At 39.4% G+C, this 19,913-nt stretch overlaps 2 protein-coding genes across 5 annotated transcripts in view; both read left to right on the forward strand.

Moving 5' to 3' along the window:
• The window catches only part of LOC145486364 (oxidoreductase NAD-binding domain-containing protein 1-like), a 140,464-nt gene that overhangs the window by 79,365 nt on the left and 41,186 nt on the right, over positions 1 to 19,913 (forward strand). The gene's annotated exons all lie outside the window — the stretch shown is intronic.
• Positions 9,809 to 19,330, forward strand: LOC145487389 (cell adhesion molecule 2-like). Of its 2 annotated transcripts, none has more exons than XM_081466154.1 (4): positions 9,809 to 10,986; positions 13,941 to 14,252; positions 15,245 to 15,580; positions 19,004 to 19,330. In XM_081466154.1, exons 1-4 carry the CDS (start codon positions 10,908 to 10,910, stop codon positions 19,021 to 19,023), a joined length of 747 nt encoding a protein of 248 aa, XP_081322280.1. In that variant the 5' UTR covers positions 9,809 to 10,907; the 3' UTR covers positions 19,024 to 19,330. The 2 variants fall into 2 exon arrangements, with proteins under 2 accessions (XP_081322280.1, XP_081322281.1); XM_081466155.1 differs by having other exon boundaries at positions 13,941 to 14,210.

The raw sequence follows: 19,913 nt of genomic DNA on the forward strand, positions 1-19,913 counted from the left end.
CGGAAGGACGACGATTGTTTTGCTAAAATGCGTCAACACTTTCGTCCATGATTGTAGGTGAGCCTTCACTGAGTGCTGTAGCTTTTAATCAACACATTGGATGTCGATCTCGGCGCTGGTTACTTTGGGAAATGGAAGGAACACGACATGTAATAATTAACACTCCCGAAGGGAACAGTAAATTTTGTTTCCCGAGAATCTCAAAACATTGAGATTCTCGGGAAACAAAATTTACTGTTCCCCATGGGACCAGTCATTAAGTGATTTGTTATATAGCAAAACAAATGGGTCGAACCGGTGGAAAACACATAACCACTTTATTAACAAATGACGTGCAACGGCGGTCAACATTTCGCGGGTAACAGTGAACAGTTTCCCGTTTGACGTCATAGTTTTCGCGATGTTGCCAGCTCATGGCATTTGGCCGGAAACAGTTTCATTGTTAGATGTCATGTGACCATGAACTAGCCAATGAATGGGCGTGCTGTAGCGGGAAAAACGCCGGCTATATAGCAATGTATTTTATTCATGGAAGAACTGCACGCGCCTTTTTGTTCTAATTCCTAGCGTATGGAAGTCCCTGTGAAGTTTCGTGGGCGTACTTCTGGGGACAAAATAGATGTTCGCCGTTTTATATACGTTTATACTGTATAAACAGTATAAAGACATGTCAAGTATACTTCATGATATAGAGCTGTCCATGTTTAAGCGACGTGGATGAAAGCGCCCGATGTCTATATCGTAAACGTTTGCCCTTCTTAAGTCATTGTAGGTTACTTGTCAATTATTGAAATATCGAAAAACTTCATGCTTTCAATGACGATTTTTAATAGTTTATTCCCGAATTCAGTATATCGTATTGATCTGGCAGGTTAACTCAAATTCTGTCAGATAGGAAGATAAATGGTCAGCTTATGTCATCACGAATTAGCCAATATGTCAATTGAACAAACAGAGAGAAAAAAATAACTTCTCATTAGCTTCCAAACTGCAGCTGTAGTTTTATTTTAAGTGTGTCACTCCTTACTCCACAACTGGTTTTAACAACCACGCATCGTATTTCAGTTGATTCGTGATCGTGATGCGTAAGTAATCAGCATTCTGCTGATATTTCGCCGTATCTGAAACGTAAAGCAATTAGTTGCCATAAATCAGTAATAAAATAACTCGAACAAGAAGGCTCATACTGACGACAATGTCCGCATTCATGAAAGATGCGTGGGAGGGCCTATAAAATGTAGTCACCAGTGCCAGGGGGCTCTAAGAAAAGATTCAGCTACTGCTCGTTAGCCCGGGGCTAGAATTTTTAACAGGAAAATTTCTTATTACCTGGGGAAAAACTTCGAGCTTTGTTTGGTGAAATACTTTTTGTTGAGTTCTTTGTCTCTTCTTATGACACCAGGTATGTAAAGTGAGTCCCTTTGTTGCGGCGGTTACATGTACTTTCCTTTATACGCTAAGTTGGGTCAACGTTGACAACTGCGTTTTCCAAGCTCAGTTTTGTTCTTTAGTTTGGGACAGAAAGTAAGTACAAGATTGCTTTAAGATATGAGCATTTCGTCAGTCGCTAGCCGTTCGATGCGAAAATTTGTTTGCTGATTGAAATTCGCTTTATTGTAGCGACCGCTCAACGCACGTCTGACTATTACTCGAACACATGCTACGCAGGTTCGTTTGAAATCGTCATGTCAGCTCAGTTGTTATTTCTTAAAACTAACTACCGTACGGCCCGCGAAAATTTAAAGCCGTTATTGTTGCCAAAATGTTTCGTGATTTATCGCCAAGTTTTCTTAACTTTTTTAGGAAGTAAAAACTTAAAACTTTCTTTTACTTCTGAAATTGTATATTAAAACCTGCTAACGACGTAACCTGCTAACCTGCTTCCTTGCTTCCTTGCAAGAGTGAGTCTTTCAGTTAATTTCACTTTAATTTCCGCTAAATGCTTGCGAAGCTAGTTTATTTTAGAACTCAGTTGTCCACGCAACCTGCAAGCCAGATCTGAAGAAATGTGCCTTGGTTTACTTGTTATTCTCGTTTTGTTTTTATCCTTGGTAGCTGGTCTCCTCGAAGAGGATCTCATAAACAGACTGTTTATCAGCTACAGTTCAAAGGACTTTGGTTGGGTCACTGACAATCTCATCTCAATTCTTGAAAAGCACTCGATTGACTACAGCATCCACAGCCGGGACTTTGAAATTGGAAGATCCATCGTCCGGAACATGGCCGACAGTGTGTACGGCAGCCGTCAAGTGTGGGTTTTACAAAAACTCTCTAATTTCTCGCGCGCTGACTGGCTCATTTTTTATCATCAATAAGAGTGCATGCGAATAAAATTTTAATTTACGCAAGCTTTTAAGTTCAGCTTTCAGCTGTCAAACTGTCAACTTTTTCACCAATGAGATTTTATGGACTTTTCCCCTCATTTATTCCCGGCATTTGACAATTTTGGGGTCTTGTTATTGTAAAAAACAAATTGACGTCAGTTTTTTATGCGTCTGTCGTCTTATTAATGATAAATGTCGTCATATCATCGTCAAAGTTTACTGCTTGACAATGTTATGACGCAATTTATCATCAGTAAGAGGACAGACGCACAAAAAACTGACGTCAATTTGTTAATTGTTTTGTCTGAGAATTACCTTGCCAGCAACATTTGTCGAGAGGATTAGCTCTTTTCATTGGGATGAAATTACCACAGTCCAACTATCGCTGTTACTGACATTATCGTTACCTCAAAGCGGAACAGTGGAAAAAGAGACAAATTCAGCTCTGGCTGGTCGTGGTTAAAGAGTCAAGCGGTAACCCCAACAGGTCTTATGTATGATTACGTCATTCATCCCCAGCGGCGTTTGCGCGAAATTTGCTCGAACTTCCTGCACTTTCAAGTGAGTTTTGCGAGGTTATCCATTACATCTTTGCTGTTTTGGGAATTTGTTCTCGACAAAATTTACAATCTCTGTCGGCTTGGTAATGAATTCAGCTAGTCTGATGTCAATATGCATACGGGTACTCACTCGCCAAGATACTCCTAAGTAATCGGAACTATAATTCTTTGGAGTGAAAAGTTCATAGTCGTGGTACACACCGAAAGCAAAAGAAAAGAAAGAAAACTTAAGAGGTGATTTTTGAGTTTCTTGAGTTGTAATGTTTACATGGCGAACTGGTCGTTAAGAGGCGGGGTGTGAGATAGAGACGGAGGAAGTTCCGCTCTCTCTCCACCCCTACCCCCACCCCCGCTTCGAGGCCTTGGAATTCCTGAGAAGCCAGGATAAATTATAGTTTGTCTTTTCTTTGCTATGATTAGCAATAACAGATACTTCCATTGCAATTCTTATTTGACTCAACTACCTATTTGTTAAGAGGACCAGCACAGGGTTAACAGAGCAGAAAAAATGTCAATTGGCAGAATGTCTCGATCGATCTCAACATTGTTTCTGACATATTGTCAACGATTAAAAATAATCCAAAGTTTAAGAGATGGGGTAATCTCAATATCCAGTACAGTTAGTAACATTTGTAAGTCTCTCTCACCCTACTTTTTACGCTCTTATTGCACGCCTTTTGTGAAAGGTCAAGTGAAAAGATGAATCAGCCAAAGAACTACACCAATATTAGGGAATAACCATTTGATTGAAATACCTAAAGATCTAGAAATCGACCAAGCAGAAGAGAATTTAAGACAACCGATGTTCAACTACTGTGTATCCAGAACTTCTCACCAAATGATTCATTTCCAACACTCTAAGAGGAAATTAAGCCGGCCATGTAAGTCATAGACAGTTCCGACAGCGCACTGGTTGGTATGTTCTACGTGGGCTGTCTCCCTACCCATCGGACGACTGATTTAAATTGATGAAAAAAATAATGATTATAGAATGACAAAGTCAAGTCACTAACGAGTACGAGACACTGCAAGCAGAATTCTTTGTTTCATTTTTTTTCCCATTCAAAGAATAATTTGCAAAGTCATCTTCGTTGCCTGCACAATGAACCTCTGAATTGCGAAACTGGCCGACCTTTCAAGAGTCACAAAGAAAAACAGATTAGAAATGTAAAAACTGCTCGAACTTGACATCCTGCGAGTGGATTGACTGTGACCATTCTAGATCTTCCGTTGTTGACAGGCAATTATCACGTTGACGTTAGACATTCTGTAGACAGTAATACGGCACGAGTACAACGTTGTTAATTTGTTTATTCATTCCTTCGTAAATTTTGCATGTTAAACTTTTGTAGTAGCATTTTTTTTAGACGTTCGGGGGTCGTTTATTCTTCCTTCCAAAGTAACAAGATTCAACATTCTGTCAATCACCCGCTGTTAGAGTTCTTCTGATCGATGTCCTCAGGGTCAACTTCGTTAGTTGGTCTTGTCATGTAAAACGGTTGGCGCGAACGGAATCCGACTGCATGTTAGGGTTTGGTTTCATGTTCCTGATAAACAGCATATCGCAGATCGGACATTCCAGCTGTGTGTGACTTTTCTTTTGAACTATAATCTGGTCTTTGCATGCAGCTTGAGGTCTTCTAGCTTCTTCTTCCAGGTGTTTACCTATTACAGAATTAATGGTATTTAAAAATTCTTAAAAATTAGTGATTGATTGACCTCGGGGATACCTTCTTTAGTCCGGAAGGCATGTTTAAGTTTGTCTCGGGTGTCAAAGTTGCACCACGCATGCAAGGATTTTAACATGTAGGAACACACAGTCCGGAAGGGGACATGGGGGGCTCTGAACACCGCAACACCGCAAAAAAAATAAAATAAAATAAAATAAAATAAAATAAAAAATAACGAACACCGCCTCTCCGCAAGAAAAGTCAACGAAACACCGTCACCGCAACGCGTTTCCAGAATTTCCAGGATTGTTTCTGTCCTCCCTCGTGTCTACCGAACACTGAGATCCGGGTGGCAGAGGTCGAGTTACTTGTCAAGTTACGTATAAATGAAAACAGCTTCGGATTGATATAGTACACCTTCAAAAAATCATTCTATGTTGTATCGGTTTTTGCTTTTGTATTCTTCATTTTATATGTAAAGCCGATTAGATCACTATTGATCCAACGTATACCAGCAGGATCATCGTTCCGGTTGCTTGCTTAAAAATTTTATAGTCATTTCGGATTGGCAGCCGAAGCATATTGAAGATTGACTAGAAAATGATGGTCTGTATTTTGTTACAAATTATTAACCTCAGTGGTACGTATTTGTCATAAATTAGCTTGGATTAACGAAGTTTACATGCTAAATTTAGTCAAATTTAGGTTTGAGAAAGGTGAATAAAAAAAAAACCAGCACCGCAAGCAATTTCATTTCACCGAACACCGTAGCGTGAAAAACACAAACATCGCAAAACACCGGACACCGCAAGTTGAGATTTTATTCACCGCATCACCGCATTAAAAAAAACATCAACACCGCAACACCCCAAATCCCCATGTCCCCCTCAGTCCGTGTTCCTGATTCACTGTGGCCACGTGCTGCAACCACTGCGACTTCTAATTGACAAAGTGCTCAGAATGACAGAAGAAGACTATTCTTCACAATATTTCAGTATACCTCACAAGAAAAAGTAATTAGCTTTATGTAGATAGTTTACTCATCTACCCCAATATCTCAACAGTTCATAGGAAATCTTTTGGGTTCTTTTGAGTTTGGCCATCAGCGAAAAGGGGGAAAACATGAAAAAACATCAGGACTGGGGCATTAAATCTTCTCTCTTGGCCTGAAAGAAACATTGTTGCGTTCAAGGAGAATTCTAAAAAAAAGGAGCACCACGTGGGCAATTAAAAAGAAATCGGAAATGAGCTTTTTGATTGTCACGTTGGTGTTTTCCGGCATTAGTGATTAATGTTTATGTCAATATAAAGGGGCTACCACGAAGGTTCTGGAATGAATTGTAAGTATTAAAAGAGTTCTTTGCTAGCGGAGCATGAAACGCTTCTTCTAAATAGTTTTTTATTTTCTTATGTCTTGATTTTAGCCCCTAGGATGCTTGCTATCAATACATTTTAGAGTTTTCTACGGTCTTACTCGAGCGGATCTACAAAAAGAGGATTTCCACAAACCGCCAAGTTCAAGAACCAACTAAGGAGCACAAATTGGAAATATTTAAGTCTGCTTGTCTTCAGAAATGCGATTTGGAGTTTTGTTAAGACCTTTGTACCTCCTGTGGTTCTAAGCACTCACCCACACAATTGGTTGACTGGCAAGCAACTTGAAACCAAGAGCAGACTATTAAAATTTCAGACAAGGTAGGCCGATACCTCCTGGGTTGCTAAGCTACCCGCACACTTGAAAGTTGAAAGATGTTTACAGATGAAAGGGATATTATGGTATTTACGGAAGCCCCAAAGGGACATCTACTTATGAAAAATGGGAGTTCGTTTTTCGAGATTAAGAATTTGCTTTTTCGAAAATGGGAGTTTGTTTTACGAAAATGCGAGTTTGTTTTTCGAAAATGGGAGTTTGTTTTTTCGAAAATGGGAGTTTGTTTTCCGGAAATGAGAGTTTGTTTTACAAAAATGAGAGTTAGTTTTTTTAAAAATGGGAGTTTGTTTTACGAAAATGGGAGTTTGTTTTACAAAAATGAGAGTTAGTTTTTTTAAAAAATGGGAGTTTGTTTTACGAAAATGGGAGTTTGTTTTGCGAAAATGGGGGTTTGTTTTGCGAAAATGGGAGTTTGTTTTTCGAAAATGGGAGTTTGTTTTTCGAAAATACGAGTTTGTTTTTCGAAAATGAGAGTTTGTTTTTCGAAAATGAGAGTTTGTTTTGCGAAAATACGAGTTTGTTTTTCGAAAATGGGAGTTTGTTTTTCGAAAATGGGAGTTTGTTTTCTCGAAAATGGGAGGGTTTTTTTTATGGTGAAAATGATTGACAGGCCAAACACGACTCCTATTGGTCAAGATAGAGCTAGCCAATGGCGTAATGTAACGTTTTCAATCCTTATTTGTTTGAAGCTCGACCTCGTTGTTTTGTGTGTCTTTGACGGCATTTCAGTGTAAAATAGGGTTGACTTCTACGGTTCGTGATATTTGTACATTTGCCGTTCTCTGTTCGGTCACTCGACCCGGATTTGTTTTGGTCGCTTCCCTCGTGTTTATGAAGGGCACTTCATGTTGTGTTATAAGGAGGAATTTTAAGTAGAGTTGAGCCGTTAGATCGTGCTATGGCAAATTTTTATAGGTCATAGGTCTGCATGATTTCCGCTGTTATCTGCATGTCACTTCGTCGAGTTTGACACCTCTGTAATTTGCCATGTGTTTATACATTGTTTTGGCTCATTTCTATTGCAAGCTATGTTTTTAAATCTCCAAGTATTTGCTTTTAAGGACCAAAATACGAAATTTACCGTGAACATGTTGCTTACTTGCAATCTATATTGTGACGCCTGGCCCGGCTGCGATTAAAACTGTTTGCAAGTACAGTAGTCAGTAGAGATTGTTATCACGGATATCATATTTGCCCTCGTACGTTTTTCTTCGGAGACGCCGTAGCTTTACTTCAAGAAAGCTATACGTTTATCTTGAGACATTTTAATGTTTTTTGCAGCTATCTGATCGAGCTTATGTTTCTCAAGCTCGATGTATATGTCTAATCCTCCTTTGGTCGTTCTGGCACCACATGATTCAAATGTAGCTGTTTACGCGCAAACAAATCAGGATCGAAAAGTACATTACGCCATTGGCTAGCTCTATCTTGACCACTAGGAGTCGTGTTTGGCCTGTCAATCATTTTTATCATCACTCCCATTTTCGTAAAACAAACTCCCATTTTCGAAAAAACAAACTGACATTTTCGTAAACCAAACTCCCATTTTCGTAAAACAAACTCCCATTTTCGAAAAACGAACTCCCAGTTTCGTAAAACAAGGCTCCCATTTTCGAAATACAAACTCCCGTTTTCGAAAAACAAACTCCCATTTTCGAAATACAAACTCCCGTTTTCGAAAAGCAAACTCCCATTTTCGAAAAACAAACTCCCATTTTCGAAAAACAAACTCCCATTTTCGAAAAACAAACTCCCATTTTCGTAAAACAAACTCCCATTTTAGTAAAGCAAATTCCCATTTTCGAAAAAACGAACTCCCATTTTCGAAAAACAAACTTCCATTTTCGTAAAACAAACTCCCATTTTCGAAAACCAAACTCCCATTTTCGAAAACCAAACTCCCACTTTCGAAAACCAAACTCCCATTTTCGAAAACCAAACTCCCATTTTCGTAAAACTAACTCCCATTTTCGAAAAACAAACTCCCATTTTCGAAAAGCAGACTCCTACGGAAGCCCCAAAGGGACATCCACTTCTTAAAAATTGTATTTTTTTTTTTGTAAATGGGAGTTTGCTTTTCGAAAATGGGAGTTTGTTTTTCGAAAATGGGAGTTAGTTTTACGAAAATGGGAGTTTGGTTTTCGAAAATGGGAGTTTGGTTTTCGAAAATGGGAGTTTGTTTTTCGAAAATGGGAGTTTGTTTTACGAAAATGGAAGTTTGTTTTTCGAAAATGGGAGTTCGTTTTTTCGAAAATGGGAGTTTGCTTTACGAAAATGGGAGTTTGTTTTACGAAAATGGGAGTTTGCTTTTCGAAAATGGGAGTTTGTTTTACGAAAACGGGAGTTTGCTTTTCGAAAACGGGAGTTTGTATTTCGAAAACGGGAGTTTGTTTTTCGAAAACGGGAGTTTGCTTTACGAAAATGGGAGTTTGTTTTACGAAAATGGAAGTTGGTTTTTCGAAAATGGGAGTTCGTTTTTTCGAAAATGGGAGTTTGCTGTACGAAAATGGGAGTTTGTTTTACGAAAATGGGAGTTTGCTTTTCGAAAATGGGAGTTTGTTTTACGAAAACGGGAGTTTGCTTTTCGAAAACGGGAGTTTGTATTTCGAAAACGGGAGTTTGTTTTTCGAAAACGGGAGTTTCCATTTCGAAAATGAGAGCCTTGTTTTACGAAAATGGGAGTTCGTTTTTCGAAAATGGGAGTTTGTTTTACGAAAATGGGAGTTTGGTTTACGAAAATGTTTGGCCTGTCAATCATTTTCATCATCAAAAAAACCCTCCCATTTTCGAAAAACAAACTCCCATTTTCGCAAAACAAACCCCCATTTTCGCAAAACAAACTCCCATTTTCGAAAAAGCAAACTCCCATTTTCGAAAAACGAACTCCAATTTTGTATAAGTGGATGTCCCTTTGGGGCTTCCGTACTTTGGGGCTTCCGTAGGTAGTGTGTTAGATGTTAACATGAATAAACGAAAACGTTTTCTTCAATTTTTAAACAGACTTAGGTGATCTGAGCTGAAACTTCAAAGCGACTGTGAACTGAATGTCGGAACACGGTAACATCGCTCTTAATAACGCTGAGTTCGCTAAATTAAACAAGTTACTTCATGGAAGGTGCATCTTGAAAAAATTGACCCCTTTCTTCAAGTTTGTCGTTCGTAACCCGTCTTGTTTTTCTCCGTCTTTGCCATCTTTTTAAGTCGTCAATTATAGAGTAATCAGTAAAAGATTCAATATCGTGACCTTACTGCTTTAAGCTGCTGTGCAAAACTAACTCCAGATCAAACCATAGATATCGGGAAAAACGTGTGTTGCCTTAGTTGTGTGATGATGCACGGACGTAAATAGGAGTTAAGCAATACTGAGTACAAGCCCAACGGGGATATGCTCCCAGAAAAATTGGGTGGGTGCTCAGCGAGCTTCTTGAAACCTACAGCCTATTTCAGACCAAAATTTAAGATTTTCTCTACTCTAGTTGAGACGCAACCCAAAATTCGATGCCCTGTTTCTGACCTGAGAGATCCGGAAGAGTGTGTCGAGCGCGTGCCTGGAGCGCGTGACAAGCCGCTCGACACGTACACAGTTGGCGCACTAAGTTGAGGAGGGCTTTAAGGTCTCAATGATGATGGTCTTAATTATACTGATAAAGAGGTAGCCTCGCCCAAAACATAGCCAATTCAAGACCAGAGTACACAAACCACACCTTATTTTAGACCAAATTGGCTCGAACACCATGCTGTGTGGCGCCGCAAATACCTAAACACTGATGTAAGGAAGTACCAAACCCGGACAAAAAAAGAGAACGCGGCTGCTGATGTTGTAAATGAGACCATTGCGTAGGCTCACTTCCATGTTTGTTAGCCCACAACCACTCGTCTTTCTTTTTAATATCATCAGGCTCATATCTCATTTGCATCTTACCGAAAATCCGAGCAGGCGGAATTTCAAGAAAAATAAGTTATTTTTGGCCTTTTGCGGCATTGTGTCAGCAGGAATTAGGAACTTTCTAGCAGAATATATATCAACAAATCATTAAGCTAGATAAACAAGGATGAAATAGAGTTATCCAGACACAAAATGTTGCGCTTTAACTCTTCTTTTTTTTCCCCTTTTTTTTTTGGCTGCAAAAGAATATTTTATCCTGAAGAAGTCGAACTTAGCATGTCAATGTTAGAAATCGAAGAAATTGTTTCCTTGTACCAAAAACCAGGCTCGGTTCCGAATCGTACAAGTTAAACCCCTGGGCAACACACACTCACACAAAAATCAATCTGCAAAATTAAGCTCCCGCAAAAACTTTTTCCATATGGTGAAAACCGACAGGTCAGGATAAGAAAACATAACATAAGCCGAAGAGGTGTTCTCTTTCCACCATTGAAAACTCCAAACTACCCTACATTCCTGGGGCCCCGACAATTATGCCATCACAATTGCAGCAAACTTTTACATAGGACAAGTACGTTCCTTGCTATTTTTCAAAACAGGCAAGCTGCATGCAAACTGACAGAAGATAGAATAGAAGCGCTTTCCATAAACACTTCCGGTGCACTGCGTGGTAGTTTTCAAATTAACGCCCACAGTCTTAACCCTGTATATATACATGCGAAGCTGAGAGAATTTGCATTTTGCGGCTAGACTGGGATGGACGGTGTAATGAATCAACACCAGCTTTGTTTAGTGAAATGCGTTTTGTTTTCTTTGCCACTTCTCATGATCCAAGGTATGTCTTAAAATTGAGTTACTCTGTTATAATGGCACGTATTTTTTCATTCCACCAGGATCAATTTAGTCATAATTAAACTCTCTTAACGTCAAGGAGTCGCGAATCAAGTAAGATATCTTTGAACTGAAGGCATTTTTTTGTCGTTTGAATATCGGAGGCTTTATGGGCAGGTTAACATCGCTACTCTCAAAGATCGCCCTATCTGTGACACTTATTAATATTTTGACATTTTGAAACCTTCGTGTCATTGTGCACGTAATATTAGAAGTATTTGGTGTGACGGCCTTGAATTTAAGAGGTATCTATTGCGAGGAATGTTGAAAATCAAGTCTGGTCCTGAATTGTAAAGGAGCATGGAATATTTCAATTTTTTGCGGTGAATAATGAATACGCCTACATACACATGAACACTAGGGGAGCAGGGATGGTGCTCGTCACGCGTTCCTTCCCCACCAACTGTCCCGGGTTCAATTCCCGGACGAGAGGTTTTTCTCCGGATACTCAGGTTTTCCCCTCTCCTCAAAATCCAACATTTCCAAATTCTAATTCGTTCCTGGAATGCACGGGCATTTCTGAACGAGTTCTTGTGAACTCCTTTGTGCTCCGTGGGTAAACAAATTACACACATACATTACATGAACAATTGATCCAAAACATTTCGATTATTTGCGCGTGGTTAGAAAAATGAAAAGTTATGGATGTTTTAAGCTTTATTATTAGTATCGTCATCACTTCAGTTCAGAAATGACACATCTGTTTTTCTCGACATGCTATTGCGAAATTTATATCGGCTGATTTGTAAATCGGGCTCTAAATAGGGCTAAACCATCTTATCAGTCCTATTATGCTGTGACGTCAATCATTTGTCAGACTACAAGGGACTACTACATGCAGTTTTGAGCACTTTAAACGGCTCGGATTTGATGGCAGCCTTCACGAAAGAGCTAACTTGTTAAAGGATTTTGACGCTGTCGACAATTCTCGTTTGGGTCAGTTTTTACGAAAATTAGCGTCTGATGCTAGTCTAAACCACTTATGGCAAAACAATTGTGATATTCCTTTCCATGAAATGCAATTCTGATGAAGTATGAACTAAGCAATATGCGACAGGGGCAAAACATATGTTGTCTTTTAGATCGGCCGGAGTTTCTCGTGATATTTTATTGACTGGCATGAGCAATAACTATCAAATTATCGAATTACCTTCCTAAAATCGAGAAAACCTATCCTGATTTAGCTTTGGTTGAAAATGCGATAACCCACTTCATAGTGCTTTTAAACGTTTTACACGTTTCTAATACATGACCATAGCTAACCAGTAGTCATCATCCATTTACGTAGTTTGAGACAGGCATCAAATTGCCTTCTAAATAACTTTCCAAATTCGAGCGCGCATGTCCTTCACGAGACTTTCAGAATGAATGCCTTATTTCAGAGCAAAACGACGCACCTCAAAGTAATTTTAATAGCGTTAGCGCTGCACCTACCTATCTAGCTTACATTACGCTTTTAGCTCATATAAGGAATATGTCCGTGCTAATAAACTGCCTTTGGTTTCTACAAAGTTTTGACTGGTGTCAGTTGAAAGCAAATAAAACTGGGATGAATAAACACAACATTACAATAATATCAGAAAGTCATATCTCGAAAGATATTTTGAACATGAATGCGCACGTTCAGTGCATTCTTCAAGGAAGTTTTATTGCATGCACGTGTTCAGTTACAATGGGTTGCTCCCAACGTAACTTTTAACATCAAACGGGGCGTTTGGTAATTTTTTATCGAAAATGTTACAAGATCTCAAACTCAAGTACAACTTCCTTATTGTTAGCATAAAAATCTTAACTTGACTTTGCGAAAATTAGAGCCCAGTCCTCACTTGCGACGGAAGCATAAGCAAAAGAAGCTTTTGCGTTAGTGAGGACGGCCGCGACAAAAGCATAAGCATAAGCGTTCTTCTTTTGCTTATGCTTATGCTTGCTTATGTCGGTATTATGTTCAGTAAGGAAATGGTTAGCATGAGTATAAAGTGCTAGCTGATTGGCTGAAAGTCTTTCGCTTATGTTTATGCTTATGCCCTACTGGACATAACAGCGACATAAAGACTTGTGTTGATGCTTATTTCCGGCCGTCTCCGCCCGCGCATAAGTTTCTTTTACACTTACACTTATGCTTATGTTTGCGTCGATAGTGAGGACCGGGCTATAATTGCTGTTTTGCTTTTGCTAAGCTTTTTTGTTGTTTCGAGGAACTGTCTGAAAGCAATATTTTCTAATTAATCGTAACCGAGTTTTTCCTCATAAAGGAGTTGATTTGTCCCAATTCGGCATACCTTACCCATCGTGACTTTTCTCATGAAACAGGTGCCCCAACGTTGATTGATAGGGGAAGTCATGAACCACAAACAGATAAGAATCTCTCGAAGCCAATTTAAAAAACAAACAAACAAGAGGTTTTACCCACTTCGTTTGCCACTTATATTTGCCATGCTAGCGACAGTATCACGCAGTCTTCCAAACCTGGCTCTGAGCAAAGTTGATGGTATGCCAAGACTGAGTTTATATCACGTGCCCATCAGTAACCCACAATGCCTTTGTTGGATCCCAAGATGCATGCTGATATGCAGATTGTAGTCCCGTTATGTCCTGTGACAAAAACGAAACCCAAAGAGATGGCACATTGCAAGTTTGTGTAAAAAGGAAAAGCCATTATCAGGAAAACAATGTTATAATCAAATTGAGCAATCATTTCGTGAGTCTGTTGGCATAATCCGACCAAATTACATGAGCGCTCAGTTGTTACAGCTGGTACAAACATTGAAAAGATGTAAGTGAAATCGAAAGAAGATATCGCGACCTACTCGATATAAGCAACACCGTATTCTACTTAATATATTTTTTCATATTCAGTCAAAGGTTTACTCAATGACTTATCCATATCTTATCACTTAGGTTCCCTGGAAATAAAATGGGGCACGAGTTCACCGAATAAAATATTTGAAGGCAAACTAATGAACCTGGGATGCCATTTCTCGGGATGGCCTCTCCCTCACGAGGTCCATTGGTACAAGGATGGAGAACTAATCACAAACGGAACAGAAGGTATTTATCACTCAGAGGACGAGAAAGAGCAGAATGGAGAGACAACTCTCCGGAGCACACTTCATCTTCCGTCGGGACATGAGGAGCAGGAAGGATTCTACAATTGCAGTGCAAGCAACAGTATTCGAAGCACCTCTTATGAGATACAGATGATATATCAATGTAACTAAAACTATTTATTTCTTGCAAAGTTAACAATGTTTCTCGTCAATATCAATCTCGCTATTATCTCCTGACTGGGTCTCTGAAGGAGCAGCATAAATTTTCAAATTTTGTAATTCAAGTACGCCGATAGCCTCGAAGCCTGAACTTCCAACTAAAGGTGACCAAATGATAGGAAGGGACAATGAAATAATGTTTAATAAAGATTTATTTTCATTCAAGATAAAGCATAGAAATGCATCAAAAAGCTTAAGAGCAGCTTGCTCTAACGGTCACCTATACCTATGCAGGATAGAAAAATTCGCTTTTCTCAAACTTTGTCAGGAAGAAGCTTCTTATTAACTTATTTCAAAACAGTAACTTTGTGGTTTGGATTTTTATTTTCTTGTTTAGAAAGCCTTCGGTATTTTGCCCCGAAAAGAGCAATACTCGACCCAAAATTACACTTTTTACGAGCGCTAGAAAGCCAAAATAATAAGTGTAGCTGGAAACGCTAACCCATAGTACTAAAATATCATCCTTATCAGTTGTTTAGGGTTGTCAAATCCGCATGAAATTTAAACCTGAATTTTTAGCAAATTTGCAGAATTTTACGGTTCGACGATGTTGCATCACGTCAAAATTTAGGTCAATTTCCTGGACCAGAAAGTCAATTTGGTACTTGGATTTACCCGCCCAGACAATTTTTCTGGTTAAAAGCATCCGTTAAGCTTAATCTGGTCCAGGTGTCGTGTTTATTATCGTTTTTTCTTTATTACTTTTTTTGTTACTTTTCACTATATTAACTATTACTTAGACAGGTAGTTTCCCCAGTAAGGGTGATTGTGAGGTGCAAAATATCGGCAATCATGGCCTGTAGGGCGATTTCGCATCCTGAAAGTTCAATTTGAAGGGAGCCTTCTGAAGTTGCTGGCAGTGTCTCTGCCGGTTTAACACTCACTGTGAAGTCACTATGACCTCAATAATCTGACTGAGATTATTTCTTGATGCAGGTATCTCAAAAAAAATTCCAACCGTTACCTCATCGGAGATTGCTGCAAACATATCTTCTAACGTCACCCTGTCATGCAGGATTGACTATGATGACTATTGTCCACAAGAATTGCTTTGGAAGTTCAACGACAAACCGGAGCCCCTGCCTGAAAGCGGTAAAAAGTATAACGTGGAACTGAAAGACACGAACACCAAATGCCAGAAAGAATTCATCCTCTCTATTTTTGACGTCACGGAAAGTGACAATGGGACATACAGTTGCCACTGGTTGTGCGATTACGAAAACGCTACAAGAGCTGCCATTGATTTGAAAGTAGTTGATGACCTGCAGACAGGTAAGAATTTCCTCCATTTTTGTTTTGCCACTAAATGAGTGTCATAATTAGTTTAAACTTGGGTCTGTTATTTTGGGCAGTGCAAAAAGTCTGACAGTTTTAGATCATGCTAAAGCAAAGTTACTAACGGCCCCGGGGGGTTACTTTGGGAATTTCTGGGTGGGGATGTGCCGCTGGGACCCTGGAACCCTTAGCCTATACCAGAGCTAGTTCAGCTGAATTTTGCTAACCTATACTAGAGTTAACTCCCCAAATCCCCCTATCTATTGACACTGTTGAGGCTGATTTGCGTAAGTTTAAACTTGCCGATTTGATTTTTGTATATTTTTGAAGTGACAATTCCTGGTTTCCTTACTCTAGATAAAATCTTCAACCAACCAGTCAGTTTTTTGAAAAATGATACCCTATTCTAGACCCAAACGTTCTAATTTATTTACCCTATCCTAGAGTAAACTGCTTGAAAACCATACCCTTCACAGCGGCACATACCTATATAGCCCATATATGGCAGTGCCCCCCCCCCTCCCCCAACCGGGCTAACGGCACATCTGAGATGTCAGTGGTGCAGAAGTTAGTGATATGTGCGCTTGCCCAAACATCCGTGTAGCGATCGAAGAAAAAAAAGAGGTTTCTATACGACAATGTTTTGGTGAGTGAGTTCCTGTTTCTTCAGTTTTACAACGGGTTTGGATTTTCAAGTGTTATAGACAATGTAAAAGCCCAAGTGTTACACAGAGATCACTGAAAGGCATTGAATGGGTGATTATTTCTCCACAATGGCAAATGATATCGGTGGTCAACATGTATTAAAACTGACCGAACAAGACTTTAACAATCATCAAAGCGTGAAAGCTATCCGTCATGCTTTCTATGACTCTGACTTTCAATTCGAAAAGACAAATCACAGCCAAGTCGAGAATGAACTTAGAAAGTTAAACACTAGCAAAGCACCGGGATGGGACGAAATCTCGCCAAAAATCCTCAACTTAACTGCTGGAGCCATTGCAGCCTCGTTGACAGGGCTTTTTAACAATTGCATTAGTACGGGACAGTGGCCACGCGGCTGGAAGATGGGAGTGTTGACCCCAGTCTTTAAAAAGGATGACAGGACTAACTGCGCTAATTACCGACCCATAACAGACCTAAACTCTGTAACAAAAGTGTTCGAATCTCTGCTCAGTAAGCAAATCAGTGACAAGACTGACTCACAGATGTATAGCAAAATGTCGGCCTACAGGAAAATGCATTCCTGCGAAACCAATCTCATACGTGTGACAGAGGACTAGAAAAAAGCCATGGACAACAAGGAATGCGTGGCAGTCTTGTCAACGGACATGAGCAAGGCTTTCGACTCTCTACATCATACTCTCATGATAAAGAAACTTGAGGCGTATGGGTTCTCTCATACATCTCTAGAGCTTATGCGTTCCTATTTTCAAGAAAGAAAAAATCGACTCAAAATTAATGGTGTGACTAGTTCCTGGAGAGACCAGTCAAGGGGCTGTCCTCAAGGTTCATCGTTTGGACCGCTGCTCTGGAACCTGTTCCAAAACGATTTATCCCTAAATGTAGATACCAGCAATTTTTTTATGTACGCTGACGACCACCAGGTATATTTCAATGGAACACGCATCGAATTTGTATCTTCCTCCCTCAAGAATGAAACAAAAACTGTATCACAATGGTATAAGGCCAACCTTCTCCAAGCTAATCCGAACAAATACCAAATTCTAGTCATGGCACCTCAACGGGGAGACAAGAATGCAAAGGACACGTGTACCCTGAAAATTGACGATCAACAAATTAGACCGACGAGGAACCTGAAGATACTTGGAATAAGCATGGATGACGAACTCTCCTTCAGCGATCATGTCAGCGACATATGCAAGAAGGCCAGCCAAAAAGTGGGTGTGTTAGCAAGACTTCGTAATCTCATTTCATGTGAGACTAAGCTCCACTTATATCTAACTGCAATAATCCCTAATTTAACATACTGCCACACATTTTGGCACTTCTGCAAAGCTTCTGACAGGCGCAAGCTTGAAAGAGTACAAGAACGCGCGCTAAGAGTCATCTTTAACTCCAAGACAGACACCTACGATGCTCTTCTAAGCCGTGCAAAGTTACCCTCCCTTCATAATAGACGTCTTCAGGATATCGCGATCCTAATGTTCAAAGTGAAAAACGGCCTTGTACCTGACTACATAATGGCACTTTTTAGAAATTCGAACAAGGGCTATTCTCTTAGAAACGCTGACTTCGATCTGCCTCGTTTCTCTTCAGTTCGTTATGGAAAACACTCCATTAGATACTTTGGTCCTTACCTTTGGTCAAAACTGAGCGCAGTTGACAAAAATAGACTGACCATCGGTAACTTTAGAAAGAATATTAGAGACAAAGACCTCAGTGCTCTAATCGAGGATGCGTGTTCAAACTGTCTTATATGCACTTCTTAATTCTTGAACTACTCACTTAAATATCAATTTTTATTTCTCTCTTGTATTATATTGTATTTGTAATTTTAGAAACAGTTTTTAAATTATTTATCCTTATTTATTCATCCTAATCTTCAATACAGTAAATTATCGCATTTTTTTTTTTAATTGTATACTGTAAATTTTAATATATTGTAAAGTAGTCTAGTGTACCCAATTAATTCTTAACTTCGTATTCTTAACTGTACATTTTAAATCTTAACCTATTGTAACGTAGTAGTGTCCCCAATTAGCTTCTGTAAGCTAAATACTTACCCTGACACTTAAATAAAGTTATTATTATTATTATCATTTGAAAGCTTCTCAGAACCGATCATTTACCGATTTAATACAAGTTCTGATCGTTCGTTCAAAGTAAACCAAATTTTCTAAAATATTTGCATTGCACATTTACAAAATTGATTTCATCTTCACTGTCACACGTTGGTATACATCTATTAACTTTCTATCGCGAATGTCGTTCCGTTAATGGCTACGCTTCTCACTGTCTATTCTATTGGAGATAGTGAGTAGCCTATATTAACAGTGTGTGGCAGTCAAAACGGCGGCCGCTTTTTTGCGTTTTCAAAGTAGCTGCGAAGAGAAATCAGATAAAGGTTTGAGTGCCTAGTAGATTTATACTAAAAATATTACATTATTCGCTCTTGATTTCTATCTCGAGCTAAGAGCGTAGGGAAGATGCGCTCGATGGAGATCAAATAACAGCTAGCTGGCATGTAAAGTAATCCCAAGTTGATGTTTGTACTTATTGCGTTATGTTTATTATTATTATTTCATTGCAATTCTTTAAGTCTAAACTGAGAACATGTTTTCTTTTTGTCTCGATCTGTCTATAATAGAAGAACGGGAATGCAACAACTAGCTTGTTACCCCAAATACGTTGTGTTCATAATCGTTTATTGTAATTTATTTCTCATTTTGTCGACAGGAGTTAGAGGCAGGTTTTAAAAGCATCTTGGATTATGCATTGAAGATGATGACCAGGGCCAGGATACATTTCCGAAGCAGCGTGGATTAGCTAATGTAGTAGGCTATAGTTATGTTATAGTCAAGTTGTCTGTTAGCCTGCGAACGCAGACGTATTTCCGGCCGTCGCTTGTCTCCGCCGGAAATAACGTCTGCGAACCCGAGCCAGGAAACGATTTCTGTGACGTAATTCCTGCGTCAAAGAAATCGTTTCCTGGCTCGGGTTCGCAGACGTTATTTTCGGCGGAGACAAGTGACAGCCGGAAATACATCTGCGTTCGCAGGCTAGTTGTCTGTGTGAAGATTCCTCGTTTTTTCTCCTGTAGCAATTTTAACCTTTAGACAACGAGAAACGGAAATTTAGAATCAGCAATAAAATAAACTTCGAAACAACGTCCATACTAAGAATTTGAAAACGCGACTTTATTTCTACGGCTAGGCCTATTGTCCACATTAATCCGTCACGAAAACGAAGCTTTTCCGGAAACGCTCTTCTAACCAGAGGACCGGAATTTGAAAACGCCGGCTTTTCGTTTTCGTGTGGACAGAAAACATTTTGAAGACGGAGCTTTTCGAAAACGATGGCGTCACGATATAAACCATCTGATCTCTTTGTCTGAGATATTTTCAAACACAAATCGAAATGACGAATGATTGTTGCGTTTTTAAATTCCTCCGGCTTAATGAGGACGGAAAACAGTTGATGCCTTTTCAGAGTGAAACCTTAGTTTTCAAATTCCTCCGGCGTAGCGTGGACGGATTGAGGTGTAGTGTGGACGGACTAAATCATGGATTTAGGTTAATTAGGTTTTGAACATTCCCCCACTTCAACACTGTCTTGAGAAGGACCCTACAGAACTAACCTATGAGGT

The sequence above is a fragment of the Orbicella franksi genome, chromosome 5, assembly GCF_964199315.1.
Source record: "Orbicella franksi chromosome 5, jaOrbFran1.1, whole genome shotgun sequence".
Lineage (NCBI taxonomy): Eukaryota > Metazoa > Cnidaria > Anthozoa > Scleractinia > Merulinidae > Orbicella > Orbicella franksi.